The 15,263-nt window shown below is 41.2% G+C and overlaps 2 protein-coding genes across 3 annotated transcripts; both read left to right on the forward strand.

Moving 5' to 3' along the window:
- The first annotated feature begins 3,019 nt into the window (after nt 1-3,019).
- On the forward strand, nt 3,020-7,265 carry LOC112279386 (non-canonical heme oxygenase HOZ, chloroplastic). Its single transcript, XM_024513776.3, has 12 exons — nt 3,020-3,381; nt 4,143-4,205; nt 4,306-4,392; nt 4,665-4,763; nt 4,986-5,081; nt 5,413-5,478; nt 5,619-5,709; nt 5,942-6,009; nt 6,201-6,266; nt 6,422-6,472; nt 6,672-6,736; nt 6,943-7,265. Exons 1-12 carry the CDS (start codon nt 3,097-3,099, stop codon nt 6,989-6,991), a joined length of 1,086 nt encoding a protein of 361 aa, XP_024369544.1. The 5' UTR covers nt 3,020-3,096; the 3' UTR covers nt 6,992-7,265.
- Nucleotides 7,266-10,102: 2,837 nt separating this feature from the next.
- On the forward strand, nt 10,103-15,033 carry LOC112279340 (BTB/POZ domain-containing protein At1g63850). Of its 2 annotated transcripts, none has more exons than XM_024513691.3 (7): nt 10,103-10,722; nt 10,897-12,192; nt 12,530-12,837; nt 12,977-13,199; nt 13,316-13,473; nt 13,619-13,846; nt 13,982-15,033. In XM_024513691.3, the coding sequence occupies exons 2-7, from the start codon at nt 11,388-11,390 to the stop codon at nt 13,997-13,999; spliced, it is 1,740 nt and encodes a 579-aa protein (XP_024369459.1). In that variant the 5' UTR covers nt 10,103-10,722; nt 10,897-11,387; the 3' UTR covers nt 14,000-15,033. The 2 variants fall into 2 exon arrangements, with proteins under 2 accessions (XP_024369459.1, XP_024369458.1); XM_024513690.3 differs by having other exon boundaries at nt 10,127-10,722; nt 14,007-15,033.
- Nucleotides 15,034-15,263: the final 230 nt, after the last annotated feature.

Consider the following 15,263-nt stretch of genomic DNA (forward strand, 5'->3'; position numbering starts at 1 on the left):
TATTAAGGAGATAGAGAACCAACAACGAACAGATTCAACTCAAAAGCTTTTATTTGAAAACTATATGGATGAGACATTGTAATTGTCACAACCTTTAAGATGACAAAATTGAAATGAAGTTCCTCAAGAACGACATGTCTTTTTGTAAAGAGATGGCAAGATATAATGTGTTTGGTATCACAACCTTGGAAGAGACTCGTAATGTTTGGTGATTTTATTAGAAGTAGGAATAACTCTTGATGGTGTTTTAAATATTTTATTTGAAGTAAGTTATGAAGGCCTCAACAATGATCAAATAATAGGATGGTCTTATTGCCTTGGTATAGGATACCATCAATAGTTGAGAGGATCTATCAACCATCTTCGAAGAGAACAAAGATCAGAGTATGTGGCAAATATAATTCATCACATCTTAGATTTTCTCAACATATGAAGACCACTTTTTGTGGATCTTATTCTTAGAAGGGGAGATAATCTCACGGATATACATAGATATTCCAATAAATACCTATATGATTAGGTAGAAGAAAGTAAAAGTACATAAAAGTATATTAATTTTATAATACCTTCTAAAAAAGCTTCCTAAAAACTTCATAGACATTGCTTTGACTTTACATGTGTTTGTAGTTGATTGATAGGTTAAAAACTCGGTTAACAAGTTAACCACATATATAAAGCTTGTACAATAAGCTAACTATGTGGCACACATATAGAAAACTTGCCTTGCAAGTTAAGATATATGTGTTTCAAAGTCAACATGTTTTGGAGGTCCTATAGGACATTGTCATAGAACTCTTAGTTTAGAGTATATATGGAGACAAGAGTGAAGCCTTCTTCACTCTTGTCAATGCCTTTCTAGTCTTTAGTCTTGTTTTAAGACTTTCTAGTCTTCTTGTTTTGGGCAATAACCATTCTAGTTCAATATCATATCATCTTTGAGTGACTTTCTAGTTCTTTTCAATGATATAAGAATGTTTTGAGGATTTTTTTTTTTTGTGATTCATATCCTTGATAATTGCACATGTTGATGACTTATGGTATAAGTTAGCCATGTGATAAACATGTAGAAAACCAAATTAAAAATTAAACAAGTATTCTGTAAATTAAATATGTGTTTGAAGTCTTATATAATATTGCTATATAACTTTTATTTAGGTAGAATATATAGAGGCAAGAACAAAGTCTTCATCTTTCTTATTAATATCTTTTTTTGTTCTTAGTTATTTTTTTTTTTAGTAATAGCCATTATAATTTTATTATTATACTATCTTTGACTGAATATCTATTCTACTTAAGTAACAAAAGAATGTATTGACATTATGTTTATTTGTAATTTATATCCTTGCAAAAAAAGTGGTTAGATTCTATTATTTTTTGTCTTATATGTTGTAGGAACTAAGTAAGCTCTCATTTATATGTTTGTAAAAAAAAATATATCTATCTTGATATGATATCTTTGCACTCACTTGCATTTCTAAGAATATATTTAAGAGTCAATATCAATTAAATTTATTTGACATTTGAGAGGTTTTGAGCCAATTAATTAAATTCATAAGTTTTTAGACTAAGAATTGGTAGGAATTGGATGTCATTGGTTTATCTTTAGGCTCTTTAGAGTAGAAGAATCATTTATAAATATATTATATCACAATTGCCTAATTTTGGCACCAAGATTGGCTCTTGTATGCTTGATTGCATTGCCATGCTCTAAACCACTATTATAATAAACTACCAACTAGTATGATTCATATTCCTACTCTATCTTCCATTTCTATAATAGATTTTGTAGCTTCAAATTTAAACCATTAATGTTATCAATACCATTTGAGATATTTAAAAATTTGCATGTGAACATTAATGGTATTGATATCAATGTTATCATTAATGATATTTAATGTTATCATTAATGATGTTAACATTAATGATATTTAATGTTATCAATACCATTTAAGATATCAATACCATTTAAGATATCAAAGTATATTGTGGTGTCCAAGTTTAAGACAAGTTGTGGTGGTATGTAATAAATGGCAAGTTGTGATGACATCTATCTATCTATCTTTTCAAAAATTAGTATCAAATGAATTGATATGTTTAATTTATCTTCAACCCTGGTATTGATATCTTAAATGAATGATATATTTACAAAACTACAGAAAGTTATGTGGTTCATACTTGAAATACATTCACTTTATATATCTATGAAACCAAGAGCAGATTTGATTAGTGATAAGCATATGAACATGAAGAAGTATACTCAACAGTGCATTTTTATGTCTATTTATTCTGTTGAGGTCAATCATGTTTTCATATTTGTGGAGAACTCAAAACCAGTTTATTTTTATATACAATTTTGATAATGTCAGATCATTTTCCTTTATAACTGTAATTTGAAACATTGTTATCTGTATATCCGTATTTATTTGATTTTAGCATCATGTACTAAAAAAGAAACTAGCTTCTATTGATATTATTTAAAATTTCAATAATACATCAAAGTGATAATAAAAAACATCCCATACCAAAGATTTAAAAATGAAGAGAATAAAACAAAAAAAATCTTTGAAGTATGATAAACATGTTGCACATCAAACCACATTCAATAAAATTCGTCATAAAAGTTGAAGTACAAGGATTGTGTTTGTCAACACATTTAATTTTGTCAACAAACATTTTACACACAATATGCACTTCAACTAGGCATTCCTCAAAATTCATAAGCATTGTTCTTCAAAAAGTTTGAGTTATATTTCAATTACACTCAAAAAGAGGAGTTCTGAATGGTGCCATTTTATGCACATTTCATGATTCAATTTTATGATAATTCAAAATTATATCATCACAGATAATCAACCAAATGAAGCACCCATCAAACAAGTCGGTACCACCATAGTTGCCTGCAACGCAAATAGGTCCCACACGGTCGTAGGAGCCATCCACGGTCACGGGGTGGGAGTGAGGCAGACGCCTAACATTCAAAGGTGGGGCTCCAGGACCATCAGCTTTCGATCATCTCGGTGGCCAGCCACGCAATTGCTGAAGAAACGCAGGAATTTTGTTGCCGCATTGATACGAATTCCTGAAATTGGTGGCGCTATGGCGATCAGGATCGCAGTGCCGCTCTCGACTTGTCCGCGCGTGGCTGCTTCCGCAACGGTGGCGACGACGTGGCGAGGCTTTTCGCAAGGAGCTCAGGCTTCTGTTGCAGCGAGCGGGAGGGAATTGCGCCATGGCTGTCTTTTACGGGATTGCTCTTCTCGGAGTCTGAGCAGGTGGGTTCGCCACACAGGAGATTCAACGTTGGGCGATGGGGCCTTGCGGGTGCGGTCCTCGCGCCCATTTTCAATGGTGGCTTCCTCCGCGACGGGCCCTGCTTCACAGGTTCGTTCAATTCCGAGCGTTTGTAGTTTAAAGTTTGAGATTTCCCCTTTCGTGGGTTTGGGATTTCTCGTCTCGCGGATTCCTGCTCCGTTAATGCGCGTTTCTGTTGGGGCAAATTATACTATTCTTGTCGCTCGCGAGGTGGGGTGGTGGGCATTCTAGATTTCTTTCCCGGCCTATTCCTTGGGAATACCGCCACATATATTGCAGAGACTGCTACGTCTTCCGACAGTCATAGTGCCCAACAGAGATGGGATTATGAAGTTCTATGAATTGGCAGGATATGAGTGCGAATTTTGGTCGATATTGTGCTAAACGTTTAGTAACGTTGAATGTATTGAGGTTTGTAATTTAAAACTGCTCCTGCCTCGAAGTTTCGATGGTCCAGTTGGCGGTCGGCTTGGTATACTGGGGTCTCGTGCCTTAGTTCTTTGCCTGAATTACGTGCCATTACGTTGATTGCTGAGGAATGTGCAGAATTAGGTGTAGGATACGCAAATTAGAGTCATGAAGAATTTGCAAAGGAATAGTGTCTGAGATGCGAACTTAACTAGCAATTCATCTGTGGTGCTGCTCCTCGAAGTGGAACTGATGGCAAGAATACGTGCATAAAAAATTCTGCATTTCTGCAATCATCAAATTTGTCCGTGTTTTAAGTTTAAGTCGGCCACTTAGAATGGTTTTGTGGATGTATGATTTATTCTTATTTCAAGTACGTCAGAATTGTTGAATCTATAATGGATTGTATTTACATTCTGCAGGCAATACCTGATGAAAAACTGGATGAAGAGACGAAGTTTTGGGAGCAAATTCGGACTCACCAAGTAAATTCCCTATCCACCTTCGTCTTGATCAAAGGGACATTATCTGTAATGAGCTTTTTGCCATGTGAGCTATTTTCACTTATCAGTGACCTTGTTGCAGAAAGCGGCTGCAAGATTGTCGAAAGTAGATGACGCACGCACCCTTGTAGCAACTAGTTCGACTGCTACACTCTCTACTATCTCGCAGGTGCGCCCATTTTCATGAATAGAGAATGAGTTATCCGACTTTCAGAGCGTGTTCTTGATGAAGGTTGGAAGGACATGCTTTTACGTTCCTCCAATTATCTCTTTGGAGATCGTGGCACATAGTGACGATCTTAATTTTTCTCTTTGTTATCATAGAGCATGGCATTGATTGATTGGAGTTAATATAAGAACTGCCGATTCAACCGTGTTTCAGCGAAGCTCCTCGTTTGTAATTTTCATCGGCTGATGTTCAACCTTGATGGATGTGTGCAGAAGTATGATGGATTTCCTTTAGGATCATTGGTATTGTATGCCACTGATGACAGTGGCCGTCCTATCTTGGTGATCAGTTCTTTATCGCCTCATACCAAGGTGAATTGCAATTTATATGCTCTATGAATGGTGAGAGTAGAGCAGTGGTTGTGTCTGCCTCTTTTTGCAGCCAAGTTTCTATGGAGGAAGAGTGTTCACTACTTTCAATCTGAATTCATGAATGGATTTTCTTATTTCAGCACACGAATAGGTTCAATGTTAACTCGGCCTTCTTGATTACCTTTAAGATACAACACCTTATCCAACTGCGTGATTTTGCAGGATCTGGAGACAAATCCAAAATGCTCACTGCTTGTTGCTAGGGATGCAGGCGATATAAGTGACACTGTTGTTACCATTATTGGCGACGCTGAAATGGTGAGTCAGATCGTATAGTGTGTGCCTAATTTCGTTATCCTGAGATTTTCGTAATTTTAAAGCACCATAGGTAATAAGAAGTTCACAGACAGCAACTTATTATGTAAGCAGCTTTTGGGAGAATGATTGAATCTGCAACCTGCATAGATCTGAACGTCGCAGCAATAATAGCATTCTAACCATTGTTGGGGTTGCTGATATCATACTTAATGAATAGGTATTTGAATAGTAACCGGATTTTTAAAGTATGAGGGATTCTTAGGGCTTTTGTAAAACGTGTTTGAAGAAGTTGATCGAATTTGGTGTGTGACAAACTTGAACGGTTGTGCAGGTGTCTGATGCTGAGTGGGCGAATGTGCGAGCATCGTATTTGAAGAAACATCCACAGGCCTTTTGGGTAAAGACCTCATTGGCCCGCTGCATTCTCTAATTTGACTCCAATTATCTTAACTAATTCGCTGTCTGTGAGAATTGCTTTTTGATGTCTCCTTGTTAGCACTTTTCTTGTTTCGTTTATGCTAGGCTGCTTGTTTACAGGTGGACTTTGGAGATTTTAGGCTGGTACGAATAATGCCTAAGAAGATAAGATATCTTGCTGGATCAGCCACAGCTTTTGTTACATTTGGTGGTGAGGATTCTGCCCAGTTTTTTTTTTGGACCTGGAACCTTTCAAGCAGAGATGCAATTTGAAATTTTTACAAGCTCCTAAGAATGAATAAAATTGCTTTGAAGAACAAACCATACGGTAATTATAAATTTTGTACCTGCAACAGTACTGAAACATTGTTTAGAAAAAAGAAAAAAAGAAAGAGAACGAAAAAGACGAAAATCACGAATGTGTTTGGGTTCAAATCCTACAGAGCTCGATGGCGAAGAGTACCTAGCTGGAGCTGTTGACCCTATTGCACAATTCACTGCACCCATTGCCGTACGTTGGATTATGCCCAAATTTGTCTCGAATTAAGATTACTTACATTGGTGTTCTCTATTCTTCGCTTTGCTTTTCTCTCCTACTCCTAGTTTTAGTATCTAAACCACGAGCTACGAAGTCTCTTACTGCACAGAATATCAATGATATTTTAGGTTTTGAATAGTTTATTACGAATGATTTGAGTGCAGGGACATATGAACCGGGACCATGCAGATCAAACCAAGTCAATTGCGGAGAAGTCGCTGGGAGTGAAGGTAGTAACTTACCATCTGTATTCATGAAGACAGTCACTTTTTTGATTTCCATCAGTGGTATAGACTGTTACTAAGTGCCACTTTTCTATATCTCCTATTGTTAGTCTTGATATGACATGGTTCTCTTACTGATTTTGGCTGATAACCAAGTGCAGATCGAATATGCCAAAATGTTGCAAGTGGATCGCCTAGGCTTCAATATAGAGGTTAGTTCTCTTGTGTTGGCATTCTCTGTTTAAGGGGTGAAACTAATGTCAAGGTTTTTAAAGGAAATTATTTATTTATTTATGTAATTAAAAAATGAAAGAAGAGACTGTTACATAATTTTACCTTACATTTACCTTTTCTGAATTTGTTTATTATTCGGTTATGTGATCATTTTTTACTGTACTTTGGATATTGTAGGCTGGCCATGATGGAAAACCAGTAAAGCTTCGAATTCCATTTCCAAGACCTGCACAAGATCGCAAGTAAGTACCATGCTCAAGTTTGCAAGCGCCGCGACTGTTTGTAGCCAGTTCTACGCTTGATTCAGGAGTTAAACCTTCACATGAATATATGGTTATACTAGTGATACATTTGGATCATCTTTGTGCAGATTGGGTGAAACTATCTGTTAACTTGTTACAATACAACATAATCCTTTATCTGATAATGTAGTGCTGAAATCCTGCAGGGATGTCAAGAACTTGATAGTGGAATTGCTGCAGGGAGCCGCATCATAGATTACTTTAAAAAAGCAAAAGTGATTTCATACTTTTGTCAAGCAATTCACGAACTTATGTGACTGAAGTACAACTGCAAGTCCTCTAGGGTATGCTTTGAGAGGCTTTTTAAAATCAGTGTATGAATTGTAAATTAGATAGCGAGGATGTTCCCTGCACTCACGCCATATTACAATTTGACTTTGTGCGAAACAAGCAGTGGTCCAAAATATTGAGTGGCGTAGGCATTACTATGACCTGTGAATAAGATTCTTCTGTTTGCGCTTTTCATCTACCTTTCTGGTTATTCTTATGTGAAGTATGTGTCCAATGGAGGTCCTGTAGACGTAGAATCTAAATCCTGGGCTTGAATCATATAACTTCTGGCGTGTATATAAAATTTTCAAGCTTGCCCAGTATGTCTACCTTGTAGAATTTCGTTGTTGCTATAAGAAAGGCAAGCAGCTGACTCCAGGGTACAAGTCACAATAGACGCATAGCCATGGCAGGTCACCCACCATCTGCAGCAGTTGGAGCCATATGTGAAGCTTGGGAAGTCCAGGGTAAAAACAAGGAAATTGGCTCAGAAGGCAGAAGAGTCCTTTTTTTCTCTCACATGAGTCGACCTTAGGTGACCCAACCCAACCATAATTCCAGGAAGTTGCAATTCCCTTTTGTACTTTTAAAGGGAGCTTCAGTTTCAGAGCAGAGCTAACTTCGCTCAACGGCTACGGAGGTGTGGCTCGTTTCTGGAAAATTGTCATGTGCAGTTTCACACGAGTACAACCTGAGGCCTTGCATTCACGTTATTGTTTCCCACATGAGTACTGCTTGCTTGTAGCTGGTCTGTTATTTACTACAGAAAAGTTTTCAAGTAGTCATACCGTTGTGTCAATTCCCCACTTTTCAGTTGGGTCCCTTCAGTCTTGACTTCCACATTAACTTTGAATACTTCTTACTCCAGCGACCTACTAGGATTTTGAATGACGTGCAAATAGTAACTTTCAGGTCCACCCAGAGGAATTGGGTGCAGTCCAACTAGTGTCACCTGGAGAAATAACGAGAGGGATCCAGTGCAGGAACAAAGCTGTTGAACTGGACTGGATGCCTTGGTGGAAAGAGCTTCGGTGTACTGCAGTAAATGCTAATGATTCAATAGGAATGTATCATAGTGTTGAGGTTGGTTTGTTTACTTTTTCAGTTCTGAAGATTTTAAATTTTTTCCCCCCCTTCTTTTTCTTTTTGAAACATAAGGGGGTGTACCCCTTTGCTGATTAAAGAAGTCTAGTTTCATTGAGGTACTACCTCTTTAATTACAGCTGACACTTGCATGAATCTAGTGTGCACTTTTTATCTTACTTCATTTTACATTTGAAGTATGAGTCCTTAGCCCAACAATTTTCAGTAGACTTGAGAATTATTTGTATGCAAATCGAAATGTACGATCTTTAACTTGTGTGAGGCATGGTATGTAAATTCCTCAGATTTTAAATTTTAAGTTTGAAAAGTCTAAATTCAACCACGTATGTTGGATGAAGAATTATGTAGTTTTTTCACTGATTAGGTGCCAAAGTTGGATTTTAAAGTAAGCAAGAAGGGTAGAAGGGGTTTGCACAACCAAGTTATGTGTCTGTGCATACATAAAAATGTATATATATATATATATATATATATATATACAGAAAAAGAAAAAAAAGGGTAGAAGGGGTTAGCATAACCAAGTTGTGTGTCTGTGTGTATATATATATATATATATATGAAGCAAAAAGGGTAGAAGGGGGTTGCATAACAAAATCGTCTGTGTGTGTGAATTTAAATGAATGTTTAAATATATATATATATACATATATATGTTACTTTGTCATTCAAAATTAGAAATAAATTACATAAATAAATAAACCAATATTCAAAAAGTTTAACGAGAATTTCTGAAACTCACGGGCAATCAAACCAGAACTTCAAACAAACAAACAAAACATATGAAGATATCGAAAATGGTCTCTTTTCACACAGGAAGACTGCATTCAGGAGCAGAATGACTCATATGGACCTCCTCGGGATCGGGACTGAGGCTGGGGGCAATTAGGTCTGGGCCCAAGCGTGCTGGAGGTCTGAGCCAGACTTAAAAAGGCTCACCAGACAATTGATGGCTAGGACAAGTATCAAATCAGGTCATCACAAGGACAGGAGTTGGCGTTTTCCGTACCCGCAGGCACCGTTATTGAGACCCGGAGCACATCATGGTACCCGCCAAGCAGGTTGTTGGATGTGGATGCACGACCAAGAGACAACCTCGCCAGCTGGATTTTTTCATTCATCCTCTCCTCTCTCCACTTTTCATTCATTAGAACCCTTGTTGTGGAGCGCCGGATCGGTCCCTAGAGGAAAGACAAACTTGTGGTCTCCGGAACGAATGTCGTTCCGAGTGTCATTCGTAATATGATTATTCATCCATTGTCAAGCGTTGCTTTCAGTCCCTTCTGTCCGAAGCTGTCCAGGCTCTGACATTCCCATCTGCCATGTGCTCAGTGCTGCCACTTCACAGAGTTAATGTCTACCCCCCCCCCCTCCCCAATAATAATAAAAGAAAGAGCATTGAATGAATGATAAAATGATATGATATCTTTTATGCCTTCAGATGGATAATATTCCCATTCTTTTCACAATTATTTTTTAATACTTCCTTTTCGTTTTATTCTGATATCTTTTTTCATTTAAGCCTATGTAAGTTGACCTGACAGTTCCTTGATATGATCATCAAATTCCGATGATAGTTAAATCAATCATGTGATAAAGGTAATGCATCTGAATTCTTTGCTTCGTTTTAAGAGTTTTCCTGAACATGATTCCTTTAAATTCATTGCAAATGTATCCGAAATCACTTTACTTTCTCAAACAAGGGCACTAGGCTTTATAAAGAAGTTGAAGAATTTAAATTGGACATATGTTTTCCATAATATTCCAAGGTAGAACTTTTAGGGTTAATGTGCATTTCACAAACCCCGCAAAGAGGTGCATCTGAAATCCCAAACCCTAATCCTGAAGTCCAATCACAAGCCCTAAATTCCCCACCCTAAACTCTGCTAGGCCTGAATGGTATTTTCTGAATTGACGCATCATGTCACCTTGCAAAGCTTATCTACACTGGATGGCCTCCATGTTGAGGAATCCAACTTAAGTGCTCATGAGTTAAGTGATCTTCTACCAGTACTTAATTACTGTCTGCCTGGCTTTAATCCTGCAACTCTGCAACTGTTTTTGTGGGTGAGTTTTGAGCTTCGACTTGACTCCAGGAGTTCGCTTCAAAATGGAGTTGGATGAAGAAGATGGTGGCTCTCTTCTGGGATGCTGTGCGCAGAGCACGTGTTTTGCTTCGCAGATTACGGGGATTGGAGCTGTCTGATTGCGACTGTGCTCGACCAGGCTTGTGACTCATGCAACTCTTCCCCCACACACGGTCTTTGTATTACAGGAAAATAAAAACGCTGATGCCCATGCAAAAGAGCCACGAGTGTGACAAGCTTAAACTACAGGAGTCGCTGGAAAGCACCGAGAGGTGGTCGTCGATGGATTCGAGGTTCTTGAAACCGCTTCGTTAGGGTTGAATCAGAAAGCTGCAACTGATTTTTGGTGATGACGAAGCCGTGTTGAAGAGGTGGGTGTCGACCAGTTTCGGGTGGTTCCTCTTAGAAAAGGTTGAAGCGGCACTTGTGTATGGATTTGGTGGCTCTGTCGGACCGCCAAGTACATTGGTACGTGACTGCCACTTTGACAGCGTGGAAAAAATGAATCAGTATCATGAGTCATCAGGCTCATGAGTGAGCAGCATGAAATTTCGACTTGCTTTTCTGTTGGTTGCGTAGATCAAGTGGAGAAAGCAGATAAAGACAGAGGAGTACATTTACAATCTGCTGTCGTGGGTGCAGGGTTTATGATGAGCATAATGATCAGACGCTGCAGCCACAAGTTTCCTGCACAGGAAAACGAATAAATAAGAAAAGAAGAAAAAAACAGTAGAAAACAAGATAGCAGAAACAAACCACGGGATATGGAACCATGATCACCAGGAGCAAAATTACGACGCCAGATAGGAAGTGGCAGCGCGAGCATGAGAGAGAAGTGGGGCCAGTGGCCGCGGCCGAGCTCGCACGCGCGACCACTGACGGGTGCTGTGCGATCTGCAGTCTGACCCTGGAGGCAGACTCAACGGTACACAGCGTCGCGGCAGAGCACCAGACCACTACCCAACTCATTCTAAAGCAGAGCATCATCAGCACCATCATCGTCATCATCACGAGCTGCACCTGGGATGGCGCCGCAGCTGATCGTCTAACGCATTATCAGAACTTAGAGTTGGAGAGTTAAAGGAGGGTGAAGGTGAGAGAGAAAGGTAGAGCAATTGAGGTCGGGGAGGGACATGGCAGTGGTGTCCCGCCCGCCTGCATGGCAGCAGTTGCAGCCTCGGAAAGCATACCAGCACCAGCAAGCACGCGGGAGACCCACAAGCGGAGTGCTGTATGGGAGCAGCGGAAATGTAGACGGAGCAGGGGGAAGTGCCGATATTTTGCAGCAGGAGTGGAGCTCGCGGGCGCAGGGGAGCGGGCGCAGTGGCAAGGGCGACATGTCGAAGTCTGGTAGAAGTGTTGAGCAGAGCAATGTGGTGTACCAGGGGGATGATTTTGATGGGGGATTTGGGAGCTGGTGCGGCTGCATGAACCGGTCAGGGGCTGTGACTCCACCACCTAGGGGTGGGGGTGTGAGAGGGGGGAAAGGGCGTAAGGGAGGCAAGAAAGGAAGTGGCGAGGTGAAGAGCGGGGACGTTGGATCCATGGTGAAGAACTTTAGTGGCAGCTTTGAGCGGAGTGTGTCTACGTCCGGTAGCTCACCTGTGTTTCGGCCACGGCTGTCTCCAGGAAAGGTGTCGCCGGTGGTGGAAGTGGTGCCTCCGCCGGCTTCTATATCTGCCGTACCTGCCGCGCAACATCAACAAACAGTGACGAGTGCTGTGTTCTCGATGTCGAATTACAACTTGACGTCGGCAGCGAAGATGCAGAACTCATCCTCGGGGGTGTCAAGTTCGCCCCCAGTGGACAAGATCAAAGCCTCCCCTACTCTGTTTGAGATGATGACCCACGAGCAGGAATTGGGACCGAAAGCTGTTCACACCATATCTCTAAGCCAGCAGCTTACATTTCAAGAGAAGATGAAGTCCATCCTCTCAGGTACTGTAGGGACCTGAAATTCCACACAAATCCACTGTAGGTACTCATGCCATCGCCAATGAAACTCCAGCTGCTCTAAATGAATTTTCTAACGCCAATGCGGAGGTCTACGGAGATAGAACTCAGATGTAGACTTTGCACGACAGCATAGCCAACCTCTTTCAGGTGTGGGACACTGCTGTTGTCCACGTTTTATTCTGGAATTTCTAATTAGGATTGATTAATAGTTGAGCTAGGGGGGAGGTCAAAAAAATTCACTTACGTGTTTCTCCGAGTGCTTTGGTGAAATTTATTCTGTCCTAACTTACGTAATGTGTGGCTTTCTCGTGACGACCAGGAACGAGCCCCGGAAACCAGTTCAACGCCACAAATACAAGCGACTTGAAATTGATTTTGAACAACCGAGAAGGCTACAGCGTCACTGTGAACGTTCATCGACACATTTTAGTAACTCACAGCCGGTTCTTCGCAGCCAAGCTGTCGGATAGATGGTCGAAACAGCAACGAACGAATTCCAACCTTATTGAGATCACCGACATTGACGACGTTGAAATATACCTTGAAACACTGCGACTCATGTATTGTGAAGATGTCAAGAAGAGCCTCATGAAGGAAAATGTGAGTCGGGTCCTTGGCATTCTCAAGGTACGTCACGCTCCGGCTCACATCTTATGATCTCTGTTCCAAAATGATCGATTTAAACAGTTCATCGCCATATCCAGTGCCCCGTAGCAACGGGAACCAGAGTATTAAAGTTGTCAATGTTGCTCGTGTGTGGTCTCAGCTCTCGGCTCACATTATGTTCGAGGGAGGTGTCTTTGCTTGCCTTGAGTACCTAGAGGCTGTCCCATGGGCTGATGAGGAGGAGGAGAAGGTGACTGCGCTGATGGGGCAGCTGCAGCTAGAGAGTGTGGGCGTTGCTGCAGACGTGATGAAGCGGTGCTCTGCCCTTGAGAGCACCAACTCTGAAGATGTTCTAGTTCGGCTCTTGCAGGCCGTCACTAAAGGTCTGCCATGCTATGTGCCACGGATTCATTCTTGCAGCATCATGCGAATTATTCTTGCACTTACATGACGCAGTGCCTGATTGATTTCTAAATATTAGTTGTCTTGTAACTCTCAGGAACTGACGACAAGGCTCGAAGAGAAATGAAATCCCTCGTTTCAAGAATGCTTCGAGAGAACATGTCGCAGAACAAGAACACTGTCGATGTCAGTAAGGAGAGCTTATATCGAGCTTGCCATGCATGTCTCGACTCTCTACTTCATCTGTTCATGCAGGTATGTCTACGAACCTGATTGTGTCCACGTTGATGTGATCTATTCTTGAAGCGACCAAACCCATTGTAACCCAATTCCTTACGACTCACTGTCTCATCCCGTGAGTACACAATTCATTAATATTGTTCCAACATGTGGAACGCAGTCCAAGAGTGGCGACGATAGAGGAATGCTGATCGAGATTTCCCGACAAGCAGACAACTTGCATTGGTTGGTGGACATTTTGATAGACCGAAGAATTGCTGATGACTTTGTGCGCATGTGGGCTCATCAAGCTGAGCTTGCGAACTTACACGCGAAGGTGCCAGTGATGTTTCGTTACGAAGTCAGCCGTCTCACCGCCCGTTTGTGCATTGCAATCGGCAAAGGCCAGGCAAGACAATCAAATCTCGTTTTTAGTTTAGTCCTCTACATATGGTCTTTCAATAATATATCTTTCGAAAAATATAGGCACAGAACTGATAGTTGAATTAAGGTGTAACTGACGTTAACCACAACATCTCACCAGGTCAAAGCTACGTGTTGATGGACAGGTTCTGTCTCCTAAGGACGTGAGGTTCCTTCTGCTGCAAACCTGGCTCCAGCCTCTGGTGGACGATTTTGCGTGGATGCAAAGATGCTGCCGCAGTTTGGACAAGAAGGTGGTTGAGGAAGGAATCAGCCAAACAATCCTTACTCTCCCATTGAAGCAACAGCAGAGTATCTTGCTCTCGTGGTTCGACCGATTCTCTAGCTCCGGCGATGACTGCCCCAATCTACAGAAAGCATTCGAAGTGTGGTGGCGAAGAACCTTCTCCCGCCCTTGTATTGAAGAGGACGCCTGTGCCGAGCGACGAGAGTTCTGTGAAAGGTGAACAGTCAATTATGCACACCAAGTCCTGGAGTGAGCGTCGGTGCAAATCTGTATCGGCACTGTCGAATGGACTACCAAATGCCGAAGTAAAATAGAATTCAGAGCAGAAGAGTCAATTGTTGCCTTTCGTGACGTGGCTATGGATGTCTGAGAGCTCGTGGTCTCTGCAGACATAGTGAAGAGGGGCATCTTGGATTCTTGAGGTCATGCAATGGGAAAGGTTTTTCGTGGCTTCTAAATGTGGCAAGATTAGGGGAGTGGGGTTGTGGTCCGTTGGCGAGCTTGGGGTTGAGTTCTCTAGAACATCAATATAAGAGCTGAAAGTAGTAAACGCAGATGGGGTCATCTGGTCAATCCGTCTTCGGGTGTCGACCAGACTGGATCCAAGTGATTCCACCCGAGACAGCAAATCATCTGCACGCTTAGCAATCTAGATTTGGCTGTTTGTTCAATAAAAGCGTAGTTTAGCGCAGTAGGGCACGCATGGCACAAGCGTGGCACTTCAGACTAGGGAATTAAAGGTATCTGAGTTAAGAGTAAATATTCCAAGAACTTGGACTGTGGGAGTCTCCATGATCAGCCTTTGTATTTCTAGTGAGGCTAGATCTGGTGAACGCGCAAGGTCAGTTGCTGGGTTCTCCGGGTCAGGGGCTGCAATGTAAAAATATCGACGAACTCTTAAAAAGAGAACCGGGCTTTCAGAAAAATGCTAAGATCCAGATTCGCCTCAAGTGTGCACATTCTCCAGTGCTACTGACATCTTTACATTCTCAGCTCGCACATCAAACCTACTTAGTTGACAGGGTAGCCTTAGAGCTCGCAGCTCCGATTCGTATTCGTTCACAGATCCATGCAGCCTCAATCAATACTTATGCCGTACTCGTACACTAGAAAAATTCGGTTCACACGAATCTATTCATTACCGAAGCATCATTCA

Source organism: Physcomitrium patens, chromosome 3 (assembly GCF_059467195.1).
Source record: "Physcomitrium patens ecotype Gransden chromosome 3, ASM5946719v1, whole genome shotgun sequence".
NCBI lineage: Eukaryota > Viridiplantae > Streptophyta > Bryopsida > Funariales > Funariaceae > Physcomitrium > Physcomitrium patens.

Coding starts and splice junctions, on each gene's coding strand:
- LOC112279386 (XM_024513776.3), top strand. CDS start 3,097: ATGGCGATCAGGATCGCAGTGCCGCTCTCGACTTGTCCGCGCGTGGCT. Junction 3,382..4,142: donor CGACGGGCCCTGCTTCACAG/GTTCGTTCAATT, acceptor TACATTCTGCAG/GCAATACCTGATGAAAAACT. Junction 6,473..6,671: donor GCCTAGGCTTCAATATAGAG/GTTAGTTCTCTT, acceptor TGGATATTGTAG/GCTGGCCATGATGGAAAACC.
- LOC112279340 (XM_024513690.3), top strand. CDS start 11,388: ATGGCAGTGGTGTCCCGCCCGCCTGCATGGCAGCAGTTGCAGCCTCGG. Junction 12,838..12,976: donor GGGTCCTTGGCATTCTCAAG/GTACGTCACGCT, acceptor GTGTGGTCTCAG/CTCTCGGCTCACATTATGTT. Junction 13,847..14,006: donor TTGCAATCGGCAAAGGCCAG/GCAAGACAATCA, acceptor GTTGATGGACAG/GTTCTGTCTCCTAAGGACGT.